Here is a 23,799-nt window from a genome sequence, read left to right as displayed (position 1 = left end):
GTTTGACAAAATTGCAAACATTTTGAGATTTAGAGGGCGCCATAACACTTTAATGGACACTCAGAGTTAAGTTCTCAATTAAAGACAAATTATGCTTTATTCTGAAAAAGGAGTTTGATTTTGCGCTGCGAGAGCCGAATTATTGTTTGACAGCCAATTCGATTTTTTTTGTGAAGAAATAATTCCATAACTAAACGAAGGAGGATTTTTTTCGGTCGATATCTCATTAGAAAGTGAATAACTTTGGTATTGCTGGGAAAATAGCACTTGAACAAAATATGTATATAAATATATATTTCGAGGTAAAAAGCGAAAAAAGCACGGGACTACATCTTAAAACTGGGCCATTTATTATACATGTGTATGTACATGTACATGTACACTGAAAGTAAGTCCAGATAAACATAAATTAAGGAACAGATCCCCATTCCTAGTACGGGCGTCTGATCTGCCGTAAAAGGGGGGACATCATGAGTCAGTTACGAAATTGGTATGCAAAAAAAATATCCTACAATTTCCTCAATTCATTTATTACCGTCGGGGAAAAAAACATGATATTGAAAACAACGAAGTTGCCCGGAAAACTTAAGATATTAAGATTGTGCTTCATCTTCATCGATTTAGTCAGCACATTGTATCGGAATACATCACGCGTATACACTGCGTGTGGATGAGCTGAACTTGAAAATGTGGCGTTGTTTTTAAGAGTGGTGCAGGAGACTTGATTTGAAACGTTCAGTGGTAGGCTATAGACTGCTGGCTATATTTGCTGGTAAGTTGTTCCAATCGATGATGGTGGAGATGAAGAATGAATCCCTGTTTGCCTTCAGTTTTGTGGCTAAGCTGCCGAAATTTCTGAATGTGACCCCCTTGAAGTTCATGACTGTGGATGGTCATTTCCTTGCTCTATATGGTCATATTGATCCGGGGGTTAAGCGTGGATTAGGGTCAGCAGAAAATGTTTTTGCATTTTCTTGTCACTTGGACCGTAGATCAATTTTCCGAAGGTTGCCACCTGGGCACCCTTGAGCATTTTTTTAAAACAATTAATATGCAAATTAGCTTCCGCCATTAGGAAGAATGAAGGAAATACTTTTAATGAAAAAAATGGTAGGTTTTAGTTCCAACTCCAAAATATCCGAAAATTATCCAAGATGATGAAGTAGACAATTATTGTCCTTGATGGAGGTAGGTTTTTTCATGAGTGTGATCTTCACAGACTAGTTTTTTTTTATGAAAGGTGAGTGCATTATACTATACTGCGAATGGCGCCTCTACAACTTGACCGCAATGTTGCAAGGGCGCCCTCACTCATGCTACGTCACTACGTCTTTTCAAGGACTCCGTACGTACAGTACATGTCACACACTAGCACTGTACATTTACATTGTATATTTTCTTATTGAACTAATGGAGAAAACATGTCTGCTTGGAATGCTGTCTCGACGACTCCACGGAACAAAATTTCACTTTGTGGCATCACCGGTGTTTTATGGAATGTAGTTCAAGTTACTGTGAAGGAAACGAAGTCCTAATTCATCTACACCGTCGTTTTGGCGCGGTAATTTCTTGGGAAACAAGAGGTAAACGTTGAACAGTGATTCATTTTTGACAATGTGATTTAAACTTTCTAGCCAACATGACCAAATCACATCCTGCCTGCTGATTTAGTCAGTGATTGCTGCATGTGATATGGCACTGTTAGTTTAAAACCAGATAGTGGATATTTTGCCGGAGGTAATGACGATTACTAAAGGTTTGCCGGCGGCAATCCATATCAACAGAGGGCGCTGTACTCTTTAAAATAGGGCTGAATTATAAGATGTATTAAATTCCCACCAAAAGTTGTGTAGCACGTTTGGTGTAATGGTTAAGCAAAGGCTCTAGTAAGCGGGATGATTCGCGCTCGATTCCGACCGCACCACATTTTAAACTTTTTTTTTCTCATCCCCAAATAAATAAGAATATTCTTCTTTTATTATTTTAACATGTCTCAAACATTTTTTGCAGAGTATTACATTTTCTTTTTCAGATTTGTGGCTCTGGAGGATTTTTTTTAAAAGGGAAATAAAGTCCGAAATTATAAAATGGTCTGAATCCCATCTTGAGAATACGAGGTAACAACGATAATTTTGGCATGGAGCCAGACTAAAACTTGTCACCGGAAAATGTTTAAGTACAAAAAAACAGTAACTGCGCATGTTCAGTGCATATCCGGCAAACTAACGTTTACTAAAGGTTGGCCGTCTCCGGCAAAATATACACTGCCTTAAAACAAATACTCACATAGTCCATAGATAAGGAGATTGATGTTCAGCTTATGGCTTTAATAATCTTGCTGGGAAAGATTCCCATATCCAGCCATCACTTGTCACCCTGTGCACAAACCAGCGTATGAGCATGAGACTGGTCTGAAAATTTCTAAGTAGGCCTAGGCCTACATGTAGCTTGTACGGCCGAAGTGTTTTGTCAGTAAATACTTCAATATTTTCCCTGCTAAATTGACTTTTTATGACATATTATTACTTTCTGATGGCTGACAGTTCACTGAAGGGATAGATTAATGATGGCCAGACATGCCAGATATGGGAATCTTTCCTCTTGCTGGACTTTTTAAGTTTTTGCAGTGGCTATCGTTACGGCAGCCATAACGTGTTTTGCCATACCGTAATGATAGCAGTTGAAAAATCACGTTCGGCTGCCGTAACGATAGCCACTATGTTACGGTTTTTAGACCTACATGTCTCATTTATGTACTTTGTACACAACACTGCAACTGTACAAGGGGAGGCCCGAAGGGTCAGTACTTACATACATACTTGGTAGGTAAATGATGAATGAGGGAATTATGAACAGGGCCTACTTTTAGCCGGTGGCCCAAATTTAGGAGAGAATTATAACTGAGCAGCACGACATACATTCTGATGCCACTTTGTGACTGTAGTGCCATGATTGTGTACAAAGTCTTTGGGGAGTTGTAACATTTTTCCAAGTATTTTTCGGAAAGATTTCCATATAAGAAGTTCACTAATTTTCCTCTGTATTGACTAACAAGCCCCCAGATAGCAATTTCGTGTCATCAAAGTCAATTTGAGCAGTGAGAAAATACAGGCATTTTCTTAGAAAACACTTAGAATTTTTCAGTCCAATCTCATAGGGTTTAGTTGAGTGAACTTCGTATATGGAAATCTTTCCCAGACGAGTCTAGTCACAGACTCCCATGTTTGTTGCTTACACAGTAGTATTAAATGGGCACGATCCATTTACCGGATTATAAGGTCAAATCATTTAATTGCTTTTATGATCATTAATTTTCAAATTTTTTCCTATTTGATTTTTTTTCGCCGAACTCAATTTCTCCCTTGACAAAATAAGCCCAGACAGGAAACAGAATAATAAATTTTTTAAAAGGATGTCACATTATTATTAATTGTTGAAGTTCCTAAATGATGTGCCCAGAAGTGACACGTTCCTTTAAAATCTTACTTGTTTTGTTGGCCAACTTTCACATTTAAGCTAGTGATGCTTCATTTAAATGTAATCAGTAGTCCTTATTGTCAGTGAACAAAAGATGTACGCTATGCCTATTGAAGCGATATAAAAAGCATTGACAATGACATACACTTTTTTTGTAAATATGACCGACCAACATTGAACTTGATGGGAGAAAAACTTGGTGGCATCAGATTACTACATTCTACCACAAACATGCCATCCCATTTTTTTCTTTTCGCTTTTTAGAACCAAAAATCATCAAGCATGTGGTATTTTCATCAGCAGAACTCCCAGTAAATTTCCAATTTATCCAGGTAAATTTAATACAAGTTCTGTCTGGTATGTCCTTGGCTTAAAAAAAAAAGTATCGGAAATACATGTACAGTGATGGTTCCTGAATTCATAGAACTCCCAATAGAAATAAATATTAAATTCCAGATGGAGATTTAATACATTTTGTATATACCGGTAGCTCCATGGTCCCAAGCACTAACTTTAAAGGCATATTATCAAAAAAACTTTAACCTGGATTAAAGATCATACTGGTACTATTAACCCTAACTACGCTGAATCCATCAAAATCCATATACCGGTAGGGTCCCTGTTTTGGAGTATTTCGGCGGATTCGGGATACCTCTATATTGAAAACGGGGGGATTTGATGGATTCAGGATTGTAAGCCTAGCGGTACTGCAGGATTTTGATGGATTCAGGATATACCTCCATACTAAGCACTGAGCTGACACAATAGGTGGATTTTGGTGGATTCAGGATACTTTCTAGTAAAAGTGCTCAAGGGGTTAGGGTCAAAACACCATGTGAAATTATTCCATCTGGCTTGCTGCCATTTTGAAGAAATCAAGAAAAGTAGGTAATTTCCAAGGATAAGTCAAGTGACTGATTTTTTTTGGAAATAAAGAGTGCCAAAGTTTAAATCGTTTTTCGTGATCAAAACACTATGCATGGATTTTCACTGTTTCTCAAAAACTGTAATATCCACTGAGTTCAGCAGGTTCAGTTTTGAGCATTCTTCTTTGGATTTGGAGTGGTGTTATAATTGGAAATGGACAAAATGCGTGAAAAGGACAATGATCCTACATATAGAAAGATGTATGCATGTAAGGTCCAAATTACTAAGACTTGTAAATGTCCTGAAATCTCTTTGTACCACTCTCCTACGTGATTTCATGGCTTTCTGGTTTCATGACTGTTGTGTCATGTGCCTGTAGTTTTGGAATGTTCAGCCAAATTGAAGAATTTATGTAGTTTGATGTCTTACATGGGTCCCGTGCGCAAGCAAGAGAGGGCGCTGTCTGACCACTTTCGAGAGCCCGGTAGACGTGACACACTGGGTGTGTGTACTTATTCACGCGCGTAAAGCACCAAGTACATGAGTGCACGCTTACTTTAAAACGTGTGTATAAAGCCATGGCCTCTTTGTGTGGGCATCAGACGTCGTCGGCAATTCATTTGAATGTCTCTCCCAGTGGTCTCCCCCAACTCTCCCTTTCTTACAGTTGAGGGGGTACTTGTACACGGAACCCACAGGCATTCATTGTTATACACAATTTACAGAAATCTTCCATAATACATGTTTCGGATATGTTCTTGGCTAAAGAAAATGTTGGGAAAACAGTGTTATGTACTTTGCCCGCAAAGCCGCTTTAGGGCCCGATTGAAGTGAAAACATCAAATGATGGCCATGATCAATCCACAAATCAATGTTAAGGCTGAGCATACAGCAGCAAAGCCAATAAATAATAGATCTCACCTGATCCCTGTTAATATATTAAAAAATCAATTGCTATACACACCTGAATATTGGTTAAATGTCCATAATTCCCCTATTCATTTAGAGTGTTCTTTCACTATAATTCAACACCGGTGAATTATTTAATAGGTACCAGTATCTCTGACTAATGGTTGAATGCACATGTACATGTATGCTTGGTAAAATTTTGATTTGTTCTCTGATTTTCAATTTTTCATCCAGCTTGCTCACATTGAAACGAGATGAAACATTTTATACCAGTAATTTAAAGTGGGTCATGATTTTTTTATTGCTCTTGCATGCTGTATGCAAAACAATATGCCTTTTGGCCTACATTTAAATAACCAGGTGGCGTTATCTGTTCCTTGATTTAACTTAATAAACATGCTCAACCATTTAAACAGGACTTTGGGTGTAGGAAAGTTTATAAAACATTGTCACCAGAAAAAAATTCAGTCAATATCAACCTTATCTATTGTTTAATCCCTGGAACTATGTCAATACCTGTTGCTTCATCTACATGTACACTTGGTATGTGGAATGTGATGATACATTGTACAGTAAGTACATTTTTCCTAACATGCCAGTAAATTGTGTAATCATTTACTTTCGAGTTTCACTTGGGGAAACAAGTTATTATCAGTGTTTACAATACCAGCTACTATCAGAATAGGATAGTGCTGAACATTTAGAGTTCAAGCACTTAGTGTACATGTATGAGTGCATGTCTACATTTAAGCCGTATTTTATGCTTTTTCGATAGGTACACTGACGTGTTTTCAAGATTGGACCATTCATGCTCCTAAGTCCTAGCACTGTGTTCTTTCTTCATGGGAACATCGTAATGCGCCAATGGAGTGGGACATGCCTTGGACATCTCTTCAGGCCTGTGATTTATTACTGTGGCTTTTATCTTGAAAACTCGCTGCATCTGTGAATGTGACAATGGCACCCAGGAGTCTTCATAAAATCTAACTGCAGACGGTGGCCCACCAGTGACCCATGAAGAGGTATATCTCTTGTCTGCACTCAGCGGGGTTGATATGCAACGCCTTCTGCCTGGCATCATGAAGAAAGCCAGGGGGCCCAAGTTAAAACTCCGCTACCAGCGCTACTACATCATTCTATTCTCCATAATCCTGTTTGGGCTGGTCACGACCGGTCTGCTCCAGTTTTGGCCGCACTTCATCATGGAGAGCGAGGTGGAACACCGGAGCAGCTACGTCATTCCGGACCTCTCCAATCTCCCAGATGTCCGGATCTCAAGAAATATACCACTGCCGGAAAAGGGAGACCTGAAATGCCGCTACTACAACTGCTTTGACGTTTACCGGTGCGGTTACAACCTGAACCGCATCGGTGTGTACATTTATCCTTTACTGAAATACGTGGACGAGGACGGGACGAGGATTGCGAACACGATATCCAAAGAGTTTTACGAGATTCTCGTGACGATTGCAGAGAGTCCGTTTTTCACGGCGGACCCAGAGAAAGCTTGTTTGTTTGTGCCTGCTATTGACTTATTAAATCAAGACGCCTTCAGAGTCAAGGAGATGGGACAGGTTCTTGCTCAACTCCCCAAGTAAGTGCTTGCTAAGATAATGTACATTTTAACCCTCATATGCAAACATACCCTCTGTGCAAAGTTGTCATTTCAGTCAAAATCAGTCAAGTGACTGTTTTTAACAGTTACAAATGTAAAAGCTTCCAGCCTACATAAAGCAGGATCGACTGGCTGTGACTGTTTTTAAGTAACTTGATAGAGCTATGCTTTGACTGTAGGTGAGTGATAAGCCAGCTGCGCCTACCACTTGGCTGCTTTTGTCAGTTGACTGAATGTGACTTGTCACAGTGCTTGCTTTCTTGAAATAAGAGCTGACTGTTGGTGATTGATTTTTTGACTGTCTGTGACTGTTCAGACAGCAGGAGGGTTTACAATAAAATAATGAACGTTAATTTCATTCCCCACCTGGTTCCCAGGCCACAATGCTTTGAACACATTGTGACAACAACCTCCATACTCATTGTGACAACAACCTCAATACTTTAGCAGTTAGAAGTTTGCACATAATTCATGTACAAACACTGTTATGCATGAACTGTACAGGCACTGGTATGTGTACACATAAATCTGTTGACTTCAACAGTGCCAGTAGTAGGCTACTACTGTACATTTTTACACGTTATGTACATGTATGTATCCTGTATTCGGTCAATGTACATCCTGTATTCCATCAATGCATCCTTGAATGCTAAACCAAACCAAAGAGGATTTAAAATTCCTCATTTTTTTTGTCCACAACTGTTTGCTCAATATGTGCTCAAACTATTCTATGCAACGCTAATCTCCCGCAAGAAATCCCATCTTTTCACGCTGGTAAAACCTCTTGCGCAGTACAAACCTCCATCGCCGGGATAGAAGAGCAGACAACAAAGAAATCTGTCATTTACAGGAAAGTTTCTGAAGGTGGGATAAAAACTGCATTGAATCACAGATCCTGGAGGATCTACGATGGAATGCAGGCCTAAACCCAGCAAAATGGATGATGAAGCCTAAAAAATGGTAAACTAAATACACAGTGTATGTAAAAAGAAACCTCTTTCAGTTAACATTGTAGAGTTTGAGCTGTTCATGTACATATACACCAGTAGTACACTGTATCTCTATGGACAAATGCATTGACACAATTTAGGGTACATTTTAAATTATTGTGGTAGGTTGAGATGTGGCTATTTATCAAAAATCACAGCTTTACAATTACTCAATTAGTAGATTGAAGTTAAGTTGCCAATTTTTTTTTCTTCAAAACCTCAAGATTGTTCTACTGTTGGTATCGAGAAAATGACATAATCACAGCGCTCCGATTCACAAAATTTTAGCCTAGCCCGACATGTATTCTGTCTTTGGTTGAGAGGAATGGTAAATGCACTCAAAATTCTACAAAGATTTATGAAATGGCCTTCAAAATCTTACAGTGGCGCAGCATTGAGCACCTCAGTTTGGATGAGCATGGAAATCGTTTATGGTAAATGTCTCACTCTTATAACTTGAAGAGGAAAGAAATTTATTGTCTGAGTACGTATTGATGGTATTACTTTATGAATTTGCTTACATCATGTACCGGAGTATACAACCTGCCAAATACATGTACACGCATACATGTTGTACACTGTACCGGTACATGTCCATGTACATGTACAGCCTGACAATTTACGGTTCTCCAATATCCAAATGTTGGATTTTGTATGATTATGAAGCATTGAAGACTACAGTTCATTGAAGACTACAGTTCCCAGACACCATTACTTATGGTGTCCCAATTACACAGCATATGGCATCGGTTAATATTGCACTGTGTGATGTCGGATTTAGAAAGGGTCCTTAAAAAAAAATGCCTGGAGCGCTATAGGTCAGAACAAATACTGTACAGTTGTGATGTGGAAAATCTCCCCGGGGATAGTTTCGTGTTCTCATTATTGATGATTATCGCAGAAAAAGAAATCGATGCACTCCTTACGATTTTACTCATGCTGGTCATGCTGGTGGCAAACGTACATGTTCTTGTAATTAAATGCCACATTAGCTCAGGCAGTAAATTCATTACGCGCAGGGATTTCAATCGAGTGTGGAACTTGCGACCCACAGTTGAAAAAGGTTACATTTTGGGGATGATAAAACGTACCCGGGAAAGGGTGAAAACCAAATTTGATTATAGACCCAAAGGGGCATTTTAGCATTTCAATGGCTTTTAGTATTGATTCCGGGAACAATCCAAGTCTATAGCAGAATGTAAAGAAAGTTGACCTCCTTCGGTCATTGACTACTGTATGTACAATATGCAACAAAAGCCCATGCATAATTTTTCATGCGAGGGTTTTTTTATCCTCAACTAACCCACGGAGTTGGTCGGTGATTAAATGTATGTCAACGCAGGGCTCATATTCAGCTACTTGTTGGTGCATATCAATTGCTATCATGTCCCAGACTGACTGGAGCTCTGAATCCAGGCCTAGTTTGCATTCGCCTTCCGGCGAATGTCTGTGTGCTGTGTCTATGGAGATAAGTCACTTGCCGTAAATCATCTTAAGTTATGTTTTCATCTGAATAATATCATCATGCCACATGGAAAATTTCACAGGGGATCTTGTTCTGCCTCAGTTTTTATACCGATTAAGGGTCATTCGGTGTCAATTCAACTCGATTTTTCACCCGACCCTCTCAGATTTAACCGGTATTTGGTGTGATGATTGGTCCATATGAGACACCCCCCCCCCCTCCCCTCAGTACTGAAATCTTGTGTCATTTGGTTTGTTAGTTTTTTAGATGCACGTCAACGAACTTTTAAGAAAGAATGAACTTTTGACTAATTAGCATGACCTCCAACTTGAAATACTTGTGATCTCCAAAACTATTGCAGCCAAGATGTACATCATATTAAAACTCTTTGAATGACCTCCATTTCATAAAATAAAACCAAAATCGTAGCATGGAGTGCTAACATTTAAAAAAAAAAAAAGAATTTGAAGCGTTCTTGTTTTCATAATTCAAGGTTAAAGGTCGTTTCGTTACACATTTTCTCCGCGCTTCATGCTACGATTTTTGGATTAATTTCATTCAAAGAGCTTAATATGACAAGAAAAGTGGATTTTTTTATCAGTTTCCAATGATGGTCAGCCGACCATCGTTGGAAAAAACTGACTTTTTTCCAATACTGCCTTCAATTTATCAAATTTAAGTAGTCCACATTTTATTTGCAATCGGTTACACATCTGTGAATGGGTGCAAGCCAGTTAGTCTGGTTCCCTGACCTGATGATTCCCAGATGTCTGTAAATTGATCTTTTACGTCTGAAGTAGGGTCAGGGAACCAGACTACAAGAACAGCATTTTTTTCTTGGTTTTTCCCGCTTCTATGAACCCAAAACATTAAACAGGTCAGTGTAACAATATTTGCTATAAAATACTAACCCCCAATCCATCCATTTCTGAAAATTACAGCAAAAGCAAATGTAGAAGGTCTACATACATGTACAATGTATATATGTACGATATGTTGTATAATTCCTTGAAATCCTTGAAATAATTTGTTCAGCCAGACTCTGGAATGCCAGACTGAAAACAGGTGCAATTCACCTGGACAATTCCATCAAGAAAGTAGGCATGGCTGAAAAATGGAACATATATGAAATCTCCAAAACTACAAGCATCACAACCTCAAATTTTAAAGGGGACAACATTTGAGTGATTTGGCAGCGAGATGGAATATGGTCAAGTGTATTTTTGTCAAAAAAACACACTGCTTTTTGGGGAGCTACAATTATTGATTTTAGGTAGTCATTTTGGTACCTTGTATTTACAAGTACAATGCAATGTATGCAAGTGGTATTGTCATGATTGTGAGTTTTTTTCTGAGGCAGAGAGAAAGGTTCGTATTTGTTTCCCATTTTTTGGTTTGATTATTAGTTTTTTATATGTTTTAAACACTTAAGTTGTACCAAAGATGGGCGGACAAACTGTAACATGAGTTTACCTTATTAACGTGAGTTGCCGAAATATATCCCTCTAGTTATGTCACGATTGACTGTTTTTTAATAATTGAAATGGTAGCATATATATGACTTACACCCCAGGTAAGATTTTTCCATTAGTGTGCAGTATGAGGAAATTTTCAAATGGGTTTTTTACTGATTGCAAAACCAACTGAAGATTATTTTGTTGGCCTCTGTTTTGTAGTGAAGTCAATTAAGATGCTTTGACTTTATCCCTAACCTTCCCAAATCCCCCAAAATCTTGCAAAATCAAGGATTTTGCAGGATTGAGGCTATTTTTTAGGATGCAATGTGTCAAGGTCTTGGGCCTGAGCCTGACCAATTGTGTCGTTGATGCTCAACCGTGCAAAAATTTAGACCAGATCATACTTGAAATCCTCCGCACTGTCCAGGATGTCACGTGCTGACTCTGTCTCAACATAATTACTGACAGTGATTGCTGAAGAATTTTGCAGGATTGAGGCAGCGGTCACCCCTCCAAAGACCACATTCAAGAAGGATTTTGCAGGATTGAGGTTGGATCCTAGCAAAAATGCCTAGGGAGTTAATGTTAAAAAATGACAGCACTGACTTGACGGAAGACCCCCTCCAAATGTAACGTGAGTTACCATGGAATTGCCCATCTTTGTTTCTAGGTGGCATGGAGGCACCAACCATCTCTTATTCAACATGCTGCCGGGATCGCCACCCGACTTCAACACTGCCCTCGATGTCCGGCGAGGGAAATCTCTTCTAGCTGGGGGCGGGTTCTCAACCTGGACCTACCGCCCTAGCTTTGATGTCAGTATTCCTGTCTATAATTCAGATGTAGCAAAAGTTTATTTATCTGCCAAACCAGAAGGGTGAGTACATAAATGTAAATAAAAAAAATAAATAAAAAAAATAAGAATTTTTTTTTATTTTCCAGTCTTTGTTGCACTTCAGTTTTTATTTTGGACTAGCTAATTTGAAGTTCGAATCAGGGGTTTGATTCCAGCTGCTTGTCATATATTGTGTCCTTGGGATCCATTGGAAAACCACTTCACCGCACTTGCTGTACCACCTCTCTCCACCCAGGAGTATAATGGGTTCCGGCATTAGCTGGGGAGTAACCTATTCTCAGTCGTTTCATGCTACTGAAACTGGAGATAAACGCCGGCCTGATGGGCCACGATGGCTCGTGACAGATTTTACTAATAGGAAGTTCATGTTGTGTTGAATAAGCGATCTGACATTTGTATTGTTGGTTTCTCAGAGAGTAGCCACTCATGTAATGTGACCCCGCCTACATTGTACACACGTGTAATGGTATATTTAGACAGTGGCAAAAATTGAACATATAGTGTGATCACACTCGTTTTAATTATACTCCCCCCCCCCCCCCCCCAGTATTACTCTTTAAAAATGCATAAAATTTCAAATAATGATGTCGGAAAAGTATGTCTTGCAGTGCAATGTATTGTTTCAACCTTCAAATATGAATAGAAAGAAAACATTCAACACTGCTTTTCACCATTTTTTACACTGTGTATGTACTTCTCGAAAATGCATAACTTCCAATGCATACTCCAGATATAACTTCCAATCATACATGGTGCATGACACTGTTCTAGACATATATATATAGTATGCACCTTGATGACCTCAAAATTTTGAATGATTGCCGAGTACATTTTGTAATTTCCTTTCAGTGTCAAATATATAAACGACTGCCTAGTTAGTTTGTAGTGTCAAGGCCCTCCCAAGAGAAAACTCAAACTCAGTCATTTCCGCAGTGCCTGCAATTTCATGCTTTCACTTCCCCTTTCTGGTTTCTAATCTCTTGTATGACTTCCTCTCCTCCCATTTCCAGCTATGTGAAACCTTTTTTAGCTATATCAGCACAAGCTGGAATTCACTTAGATTTTAGAGACGAGCTGAACGCGATCTCAGCAGATCATGAAGACTTTCTAGTGCTGGACAAATGCCCAGATATTTCTGCATCGTCCAAAATGTGCAAGGACGTAACACAGTACCGGTACAGCTATCCACACGTACTGCAGGTGAGTTGTGTTGAAATTCTCTTGAAAACAATTCCTAGTTTCAATTCGGGTGATTCACAATGCAGTGCGCCACCAAGAGTTTGCCACGGAGTGTTCATTTTTCCAAGTGCATTGTGGGAGATGGTCGACAAATTCGCAGCGCGGGACATTTGAAATTGTTAGTTTTTCCGGTCAGCGGTTTCGTAAGCGAATGATTCGAGAATCTTTTTGCCCATTTCTTTTCTTGTTATCAATGTGGTGTTTTTTGTAAGGCGGCAGAACGCTATGCCCCAATCTATGACATTAGCTCAAGTTGTCTACCGACATTCATTCAAATGGGCTATGTTTTGTCGACCGTAAACATGAAAAATGGACTCTCCGTGGCAAACTATTGGTGGCGCACTGCATTGTGAATCGCCCGAATTAAATAAAGAGAACTTGAAGAGCGGGGCTTCACTACAAATTTACAGAGTTCGACCTTAACATTTTTTTTTTGACTAGCCAGCCGGGCTACTGAAACAGACTCCTAACTAGCCCGCGGGCATTTTCACTAGCCAGCATGTTTTCTTTTATATAGAGTGTCTCACAAACAACAATGTGCGTACTTGTAAAACATGTATCCTGAGGCAATCTTGTCAGTGTTTTTAATTAACAGATATAATCATTTAACCTTAAACAGTTAATAAAATTAGACCCAAATTGATACTGGTCTGCTTTCTGAATGTATTTCTTCCTGTCTTTTCATCTTTGCCGTAGTCCAGTAATGTTTTACTTGCCAGCCAGGCTACTTAAGGAATAGTTTGACTAGCCCGCCGCAGTTTTGACTAGCATTTGGCTAGCGGGCTATCGCTAAAGTCGAACCCTGACTTAGCTGTCGAGCACTATGTTGGTCATCTCTAATTTTGTCAGTGTCTTTGTACAAGGGGCACCAGTGATGACCTCACAAGTACATGTGATGACCTCACAAGTACATGTGATGACCTCACAAGTACATGTGATGACCTCACAAGTACATGTGATGACCTCACAAGTACATGTGATGACCTCACAAGTACATGTGATGACCTCACAAGTACATGTGATGACTGCACAAGTACATGTGATGACTGCACAAGTACATGTACTTCGACTACAACACTAGTCAGGGATCACTCAGAGAGGATGCAGCTTTTTTTTTTGAAGTCAAAATAAAACTGACTAGATATTATCCCTTTGTGGACAGGAATTGTAATGTTTTATAAATGTCCTAACCAAACCATCTTTAGAAAATATGGATATGAGGAAGTTTCTGGTCGTTGTATTTTTCACAGGAAGTACATAACTTGTTGCTTGTTCACAGAACATAAATTCTATTTAATTTGTACAATGTACATAAAAAGCTCATTGAAACATGCCTTTTAAATTAGATGATAGAAGTCCTTGAATTCAGACAGGCATTCAAAACATTTTTGTGATTCAGAACAAGACTGAATTATGGATGTTGTTACCATGGTAGCAAGCTAATTTAAGGCATTGCATATTGAACACGATACTACAGTCAAGCAATTACGGCTGCAATTAAGAAGGTAATATTCTCACTGGGAACTCTTTCTCGTCTTGCATTGCAATGATTTTCTAAATGAGGAAGTCGGTTCTGTATATTGTGGTTCTCCAAGTTAATCAAGTCGTCAATTAAAAAAGCCATTGTGAAGCCCAGCGCATTAGCAGCAGTCATTAAGGGATTGCACTCAATACTCCAAAGACGATTAGGAAGGTTCAGGGACCGTCTTTGATTCAACTTATTTCCTTACATCTTGAATAATCAGATGGACGATTTAAGTTTACATTTTTCAGTCTGTAGTTGCTTTGTTTCTTGTTGCTTGTTATTAGCCCTAACTACCCTGAATCCTTCAAAATCCTCCTTGCCAAAGTGGAGGAATTTGGAGGATTGAGGTTACATGGCAAAAGTGCGTTACTGATTTCATAGGATACACTTTGTCAAGGTCTTGGGCCGGACCTTGTGTTATTTTTGCTCAGCCATGCATATGCTTGAAATCCTCCGTACTGCTCCAGGATGTCACTGGCCAAGCCTCAACACATTGACAGTCACTGCCGCAGGATTCAGGCGGTGGTCACCCCTCCTCGGACCATATTCAAGAAATTATGGAGGAATTTGCAGGATTGAGGCTACATGTATATGCTATTTTTCGATGAGGCCAATTGGAGGATTTTGCAGGATTGAGGCTATATCCTAGCAAAAAGGACTAGGGAGTTAGGGTTAAGTCATTGTACATGTATATAATGATAAATTAAAGTAGAGTAGCGGATCTAGAGCGGGCGTTGGAAAGGGGGGGAGGCTGCAATCTCCCCGTTCAGCCACTGACTAATCTTATGGAATTAGTAAAATAAAACAATAAATGGAATGCTAAAGTTCTTAAATGTATTCTTGAATTGCCTTACATTGCAAGAGAAAGCATTCTAGATTTCAAAACTTTCTGGGGGGATGCCCACGGATCCCCCTAGTAGGGCGTACTTTCGACACGCCTCAGACCGATTCCCCCTTTTATATTAGCCCTGTTTCCTGAAAGCTAGATCCGCCCTGAAGTACATGTAACCCTAACCCGGATCCTTTGTAACTCACCAGGTTTGAGAGGATTTTGCTCTAACTTGCAGGATTTAGGGAGTTAGAGCCTAGCCAATATTACTTCACCTTGGACTTGATAGCCCTTGGAAAAAAAATGTGACCTTTGGGTTTTGCACAGTGGTTGATTTAAAGCGGATTCAGGAAAGTTTCCGGCAAAAAAGCTAGGGGAGTAAGGTTTAAAGCTGTATACATGTGGGATCATTTGCTTTTCTTGCATTATGTTTGTTTCCAACACTAACAGCCCAAAATCCACAGAAGAATGTTCAAAACCTAACCTGTTGAAGTTTCAGCTCGGTTTCAGCTCAATTTTCAAAAATCAGTCATGTTTGAAAATCACCTGCATTTCTTGATTTCTTAGAGAGACTCAGGAGTGCCTCAAACTCATTGCTGCCGTACACCTTGCGCTCATGCCAGGATGATGTAGATTTATGCACATTCTGTATGAAATTAATCATGCATACTTCACACCTTGGTGCATGAATCAGTATGCCCACGCAGCGTGTCCCAGCACCCATGAGTGATCACCGAGCCCCATCTGCTGTCATGCACAGAGTCTGTAGCAAACCTGCAGGGTACCAACTGGGCCCAATTTCGTGGTGCTGCTAAGTTCATGATTTTTTTTGCTGTCAGAGCCTCTGCCAATTTCAAGGAGCAAGCCCAACAAAAGGCAGGCTAGCCTCAGAAGGAAAACAATTCAGTAACATAAGAATAGCACTCTGTAAATATACTCTGTGCGTAAGCAACCATTAGCATATCCACGCCATGCAATAGTACTTAGTCCTAACCCCAAAGGCCCTTTTGGCTAGAAACCATCCTCAATCCTCCAAAATCTCCAAAATTTTGCAGTTATGTTTAAATGAAGGATACCCACTGCCTCAATCCTTCAAATCCTCCAACAGCCCAGCCCCTCATAATGCATTCAGCTTCAATCCTTCAAAATCCTCCTCTTCTTCAAACACCATTCAGCCTCAATCCTCCAAAATCAACCGATACTGAATGTTCATTCATCCTCAATCCTCCAAAATCCTCCTCTTCTATAAACAACATTCAACTTCAATCCTCCAAAATCCATCAAAACAGCCGGTAGGACTTTGGAGGATTGAGGAAGGGTAGGGTTAAGGTTAGCACAACTTTTTACTACAAGATACACAACTTTTCTGCTAACTGATAAGCAGTGCCATGACATTGGCCCCTGACTTTCAAAGCTAATGTCATGTCTGCAAAAAGGTCTCCAGTGCTACGGCTAGATCTATTGTCAACATTTCCTCACATTGTTGTAAATGTGGAAGAGCTAGATATTACCCCTAGATAAGAAATTTGGATGTGGCCTAACATTCCCTTCCTTGTCTTTGACTCTCTTGCAGGAAGCCACGTTTTGTATCGTCCTTCGCCGAGCTCGTCTAGGTCAGGCTGCCCTCAGCGATGCCCTACAGGCTGGCTGTATTCCTGTCATCATGAGTGATACCTACATCTTGCCATTCTCTGAAGTACTCGACTGGCAAAGGTATGTCATTTGCTGCAGGATAAGACTAACCTTCACCTTCTTACAGTTGTGGGCCCCATCTGTGAAGAAAAAAACAACAAAACAAGGTCATTGCATTTGTTCAAAGCTGCAGGTTATCTTAAAGGCAATATACAACATTTGCAAACATCAAAAAACAAAACTACCAAATTATTATGAAATACCTTACTGGAATGTTAATGAGGGGGATGAACCTGTGTTCTCAGGAACGGATTGCCCATCTTTCTTTAGAAGCGATTGAAATGCTGCTGTGGCGGATCGCCAAACCTCCACAGCGAGTCTGTTACCTTCCCAGCATTGAGTAATGCCGGTACCCTTGAGGTAAAGCGCCTTACTCAAGGGCGCAACACACATGGCCACGGCGGGGCTCGAACACACAACCTCACGATCATGAATACTGTGCTCCACTGCTAGACCACACGTGCCTGGATGTGGTGAATGCATACAAAGTGGAAATTTGTTTGGAGAACAAAATCCATTTTTGAGGAGCATGGAGTATGCAACTTTTAGTCTTCAAATAAAAATTGCCATCATTTAGGTAAAAATTGTATGGGCAAGGTACACATAAAACTGGTAAGCTCTAAAAAAAGAGATATATTTTGCATTTGTAGAGAATTTTCATCAATGTTACTTGATCTTTTATCTCCACAGAGCTGCCCTAATTGTCGAAGAGGCTTTACTTCCCAACTTACCGTCCATTCTTAAAAAGATCTCCCCATCTCAGATCAAGGAGATGCAGAGACAAGTGCATTTCTATTGGCAACAGTACTTCAAATCCATCAAGGATATCACCTTGACGACACTACAGATCATTAATGACAGAATGTATCCTTATACCGCTAAGGATTACACCTACTGGAATGAACCCAGACCACGGGTGAGTTAGAAAGATGAACAACATAGACTTGATCTTATTCCAATCAAATTGTCAGCATTTCAGGAAATAGTTTTCTGAAAATGATTTTTTGACATATTTGTCAATGTTGGAGTTGAGTGTGTCACAAGTCCAGTCACGAGTATGAGGGGATGAACAATAACAAAGGAATGCTATTGTCACAGTTCATTTGACTAACTTGTGACTTGAAATAGCTTGTGCCTTAGAGGTGGATAGCTCAGTTGGTAGAGTACCGGAACAGCAATCTGGGGGTGGCACAATCGAACCCTGCCCCAGTCATTTTCTTTGTTCAACTTAAAACTGAAGCCTTTGACTTGAGTTTAGAGACTGGTTGACTTGTGAAGACGTGATGATCTGGACTACAGCACTGATTATAAATTCACCACTTTTATATGGGCCATTCTGTAAAACGTCCTTTTGTAGCCCTTTTCTATCGGTTTTTGGTAGCAGGAACTCGTTTGAGTCTGAAAAAGTACAAGGGAGAAAATGCTGTCAGAAACATTGATTGAAATCCAATCTATTCCAAATCCATCTTAGCCCATTGTTGTAGAAAGTTTTTGCAATGTCAAGTTTTAGAGTCGACACTACCCTGGTAACCATAATATTTGTATGTTAATAAGGAATCATACTGTGTATGGGGACCAGTGAAATGCACCTCTATTGTGCTTGTAAGGAGTGTAGATGTAGACTCTGTTTGCAACATAATGGCGATATCTGTAAATTTTAAACCAATTAGTTTTTAACAATTCTTGACGATATTTTCTTTGGGATCAGGTTGGCGTCATCAGTCCGTTGTTTTTGCCGCTGATCCCGCCCAAATCGGAAGGCTTCACTGCCGTAGTGCTGACGTACGATCGTGAGGAGAGTTTGTTTGAAGTCATCCGTCGTATCTCACAGACGCCAAGTCTCTCCAAGGTCCTGGTTGTCTGGAACAACCAGGAGAAATCACCGCCTGCAGGTATGGTCCAACAGTCATTATCATGCAGAATAGATGATAAGCCCCGCCCCCATTAAGCCCTGCCCCCATGATGTTTGGACCAATCACAGCCTTGGCTGTACAGCCAAAGGTCTGACAAAAGTCTGACATGCATACCCTCATGCATAATGCATGTGGGTGTAACACAAAGTGTGGCAATGGGGAGATGCACATGTTTCCTAAGTGCAAAGTGGGCGTGGCTAATAACCAAATCTGGAACAGTCTATTTCTTTCTAAATTTTCGAAAATGGTTCCTAAAATTTCATTTATTTTCAATTTCACATTTGTGTATTTTTTTTGTAAAGTCACAGCATTCTGCATGCTTATCTTTAATGATCAGTTCTCATTTAATAAATATCAGTCCTATTCAGAATCTATGATATTTTGTAACATTCGTTTAATACTGAATATAAAGCCATTACTGTGTAAATACTGGTCGTTTGTATGGGTGGGTTTTCTTTCTATTGAGAACCCTTCTGTTGCAAGAATGAAACCATTTTACCTTTGTGAAAGATTTTTTTAGATCAAAATTGTTTGAATAGATTTTAAACTTGATTTTAAAAAATTCTTGACAACTGCCTAAAAGATAACTTGGATAATATGCAGCAATGGCAACTCATAAATGTTAATCAATCGATTACTTTCAGAAAGTAGTCATTGTCTGAGTTAAATAAGCTATCTCCATCATCGGCTAGTGGTTTCCTGAGAAAGCAGGTCATGCTTTTCCTTTTTCAATTTATCCCCGTCTCCTGGAAATGAGTCGTCCGTCTGCACTTTCATAAAATAAATACAGATTGCTTCTAAATGCTTGGCTTTGACCTCTTTTCGAAGTGCTGCACTGACTTTAGTGCTTTCTCGTTTAAATCCTCACACTAGTTAACATTGCACGCTATAAATGGAAATTCAGTAATAAAATAAACTGGAATGACTGAATCATATGGATTGCATTTATAGTTTTGGTTTTTCTTACACAAGAAGGAAGTGAAGAAGGAAAACGACAAAAAGGAAATTGCCTTCTGTTTCATGAATTTTTTCTTGAAGAACGGCGTACAATTAGTTAATAGGCATGCAATTCCCCAGATCAGCTGTTTCTTCATTTTGCACTTCACATTTATGCCATTAACCCTAACCGCCCTGAATCCTCCAAAATCCTTTTTGCAAATTGGAGGAATTTGTAGGATTAAGGTTGCATGACAAAAGTGCGTTGCTGATTTCGGAGGACGCACTGTGTCAAGGTCTTGGGCCGGACCCTGTGTTGTTTATGCTCAGCCTAGCATAAATTTAGTCCTTGATTATTCTTGAATCCTCCGCACTGCTCCAGGATGTCACTGCCTCAACCCATTGACAGTCATAGCCGGAGGATTTTGCAGGATTCAGGCAGTGGTCACCTCTCCACGAACCATATTCAAGAAATACTGGAGGAATTTGCAGGATTGAGGCTATATGCTATTTTTCCATGAGGCCAATTTGAGGATTTTGCAGGATTGAGGCTACATCCTAGCAAAAAGGCCTAGGGAGTTAGGGTTAAACATTGAAAAACACTGCATAAAGTCTGGTAAAGCTTGGAATTTCCTCTTTCTGCTTTATATGTGTGTTACTTCCCAGTTTCGTGCCTGAGTTAACATAAATCCACAATGTTAATTCACCAGATGGCTTGCTTGCAAAGTTGAAAAAAAATTGAAATAAAAAGTGAAGAAAAAAATACTGGATCAGTGAATGTTACATGATTCCTACATTGAATTCAAATCCTCAAGGCAATATTTTTTTTTTTTTTGTAGTTGAGAAGTGGCCCAAGATCAACAAGCCACTTAAAGTCGTACAGACCAAAGAGAACAAGCTGAGTAATCGGTTCTACCCTTACGACGAGATTGAGACAGAGTGTGTCTTGGCTATCGACGACGATATCCTGATGCTGACACCGGATGAACTGGAATTTGGCTACGAGGTAAAACATGCATCCATTTCAGTCCACTTTGACCAGTTACTTTACAGAATTTTTTAGGTGACCGTGGAAGATCAAACTTGATTCTTTCCTTTACTTAGAGCCTAAATTTTCTGAAGTATACATTCTGTCGTAACTTGGTGTCTCGATGACCTTTCTCTACATTCAATTTTTTTTTTTTTTGAAGGTATGGAGGGAGTTTCCAGACCGTTTGATAGGCTATCCTGCCAGACTTCATCTATGGGACGAGACTTTACTCAAATGGAAATACGAGTCGGAGTGGACTAACGACATCTCTATTGTGCTCACCGGAGCAGCATTCTACCATAAGGTATGACCTCTGGCCCGGGTCAGGTCAAAGTTGTCACACGCATCCCTGCTTTGGCCTGGGTTCTCATTTGGGTCGAGGTGGATTGCTTTAAAACTTGCTGTCTTGAGTGTAGTTTTTTTTTGCCAAGTTTTGGATAAGCCAATATCTTTCACATCAAGATGCTAACCCCAATCAGGAGTAATAATATTTGTGCTTTCTGTATTTGTTTGTTTGCCTACTTACAATTGCTACCTTTAACCTAAGTGGAGAGTAAACCAAGGTTATGTGCTGCAAGTCGTCTAGCCAGTATTGAAGGGTGGCCTGGTGTCCACCCCATTAATCTTGATTAAACAGACAAACTATCATAAGTTTACCGGTAGTAACAATGACATTTATCTGTAAATTTGGTCCCCCTGTGTAGTATTTCAGCTTTCTGTACACCCACAAGATGTCGCCCCACATCAAGTCTTGGGTGGACGACCACATGAACTGCGAGGACCTGGCCATGAACTTCCTCATCGCCAACGCCACGGGCAAACCGCCGATGAAAGTCACTCCTCGCAAGAAGTTCAAGTGTCCCGAGTGTTCCAACATCATCTCGGCCGACCTGACGCACATGGTGGAGCGGTCGGAGTGCGTGTCGGAGTTCGCTAAGGTCTACGGGATGGTGCCGCTCAAGACGGTTCAATTCCGCGCCGATCCGGTGCTTTACAAGGACGATATACCGGAAGAACTGAAGCGATTCCCGAATATAGGAAGCTTATAGCACCTGCTTCAAGGTATAGGTATTTATAACTTGATAATTCCCATAGATGTGTACTGTTTTATTCAAAAAGTCGTCTTGTCAACAAACATTTTTCTTCAATTTGCAAGACTGTTTGTTGGAAATCTTCTCTTTTTTCAAAATACGGGCATGTCAAAAGAGACAATACATACTTTTTTTGTGAAACTCAAGACGCCCATCCCTTTGTGGAAATATGGACAAATTATGCATATGTGCTAACCAAAAAATTGTGATATTTGAGTTTTTTTTGTTTTAATTACTATGCAATTGTACCGCTTTGCTTGTGAAGCAAAGCTTTTGCAGTTTGGGGAGTTTTTGAGGCATCCAATGTCACCATTTAAGAAATTTGTTCAAAATTCTTTCAAAACTTTTTTAGCTAATTAAAGACCTGTATTTACGTTTAATACTTTTGATCGAGTAACTTCACAAGTGAAGTACAAAATACGCCAATCTATGATTGGTTCGATTGGACAGTCAATAATTGGACATAATTTGTCTTTCTTCAAATCACAACAAATGGATTCCAAGGCAGTACTTAAGCTAAATGCAAATGGAACTTCTTTAATTTCATGTGTTTTTTCCCCCTGAAAATCAAAAGAATCCTAAAAACTAACCTTGTCGAATTTCAGCAGACTTGACAACATTCTTTCAAGAAAACATTGGAACCTATGCACATGAAACCCTTTCGTTAAAACAGCTTTACAATTCAAGCTTATCCGCTTATTCCCTTATGTACGTGTACAGAGAGTGATCTTCACTTATTTCTGAGCTTCTGATGACGTTTTCTCCCCAACGAAACATTTCGTCTTAAGTTTTGTTTTCTTACTTTGACTTCTGAAAAACTAAGGCAATAAAGACATTTCTCATCAGCAAAATGTAAAAAAAAGCTGAAAATGGGCCTTCATATTCTACATTATATATGTGAATTTTCTCAAGTAAAGACTAGCAAACATGCATAGCATTGAATATTCAATATTCATAAGTACATGTACTTAATAAAGCACAATTAACACTCGCCTAAATACTGACAATGTTTCTATGTACAGAGTAAACCTGACCGTTTTTTACAACTGTAAGTTATTTTTTAGGTATATTATGTAAATAATAAAGTATTTTTTCGACATTAAAGGACTTACTTGAGATATAACTGTTAAAATTTTTGTAATTACTTTTGTAATAGTACTGTTCCTACTTACTGTGGATAGACAACCTAGACTTGTACATGTCTGTCACCAAGCATTAGTCTGTAAAGATACCAACATCCTAAGATATTTAAAAGACAGTTAGTTGGTTTTTAAAAAAAAGTAGGTGCTGTATGTACCAAAAGTATTGACGTTGATAAAAAAAAAAATTGCTTTTATTTTATGTACATGTGTAAGCATAAAATTGATTAGGATGGATTACGGTATTTCAATTGATACCTTAACAAATGTGTGTGGTTGTACAAAATAGTTTTTTGAAGACCGTTTTTGCTTAATTTGAGCCGAAAGTGTGTCCTATTGCCAAAGAGTGTCAAGCAGGTGCTGTATTGATGTCAATTAGGTATTAGATTTTTTTAAACAGACATAATTTCTTAAAACTCCCAAATCCTGCAAATCCAAAACTTTGGCCAGGTTCATGGAGCTGATATACAAATGTAAGCACAAACAAATATTTGCCAAGCTGAAGCAGATTACCAGCCAAAGTGTTAAACTGTATGTGAGGCGTTATGGCGAAATGCGACAGGCTGCAGTGAAGGAAAATGCTTAAAAACAAACTGAAATCGGGGTGATTTTTTGTCTCGATTTTTAAATTTATTCATATTTGTAATCTTTGATATGTCTACTACACATGCGTTTATATAGTCTAATATTTGTGGAATAAAATTGTTTTTAAGGAAAAACAAATGGCATCTTTCATTTTCACGAACACAAAACCCGAAACTTTTAAAGGC

The 23,799-nt window shown here is 39.2% G+C and overlaps 1 protein-coding gene across 1 annotated transcript; it reads left to right on the top strand.

Moving 5' to 3' along the window:
• The first annotated feature begins 1,355 nt into the window (after positions 1–1,355).
• Positions 1,356–22,590, top strand: LOC119741663 (exostosin-2-like). The gene is made up of 10 exons (XM_038217503.1): positions 1,356–1,583; positions 6,029–6,847; positions 11,450–11,656; positions 12,646–12,835; positions 16,802–16,941; positions 17,611–17,836; positions 18,629–18,812; positions 20,609–20,775; positions 20,960–21,103; positions 21,504–22,590. The coding sequence occupies exons 2-10, from the start codon at positions 6,309–6,311 to the stop codon at positions 21,846–21,848; spliced, it is 2,142 nt and encodes a 713-aa protein (XP_038073431.1). The 5' UTR covers positions 1,356–1,583; positions 6,029–6,308; the 3' UTR covers positions 21,849–22,590.
• The last annotated feature ends 1,209 nt before the right edge of the window (positions 22,591–23,799 follow it).

The sequence above is a fragment of the Patiria miniata genome, unplaced genomic scaffold (assembly GCF_015706575.1).
Source record: "Patiria miniata isolate m_02_andy unplaced genomic scaffold, ASM1570657v1 HiC_scaffold_5, whole genome shotgun sequence".
NCBI classification, from domain to species: Eukaryota; Metazoa; Echinodermata; class Asteroidea; order Valvatida; family Asterinidae; genus Patiria; species Patiria miniata.
This window is presented reverse-complemented; position numbering and strand designations above follow the sequence as displayed.

Excerpts from the sequence above, each read along its gene's own strand:
- LOC119741663 (XM_038217503.1), top strand. The coding sequence starts at position 6,309 with ATGCAACGCCTTCTGCCTGGCATCATGAAGAAAGCCAGGGGGCCCAAG. Across the intron at positions 12,836-16,801 it reads GCTATCCACACGTACTGCAG|GAAGCCACGTTTTGTATCGT; the intron begins GTGAGTTGTGTT and ends ACTCTCTTGCAG. Across the intron at positions 17,837-18,628 it reads GGAATGAACCCAGACCACGG|GTTGGCGTCATCAGTCCGTT; the intron begins GTGAGTTAGAAA and ends CTTTGGGATCAG.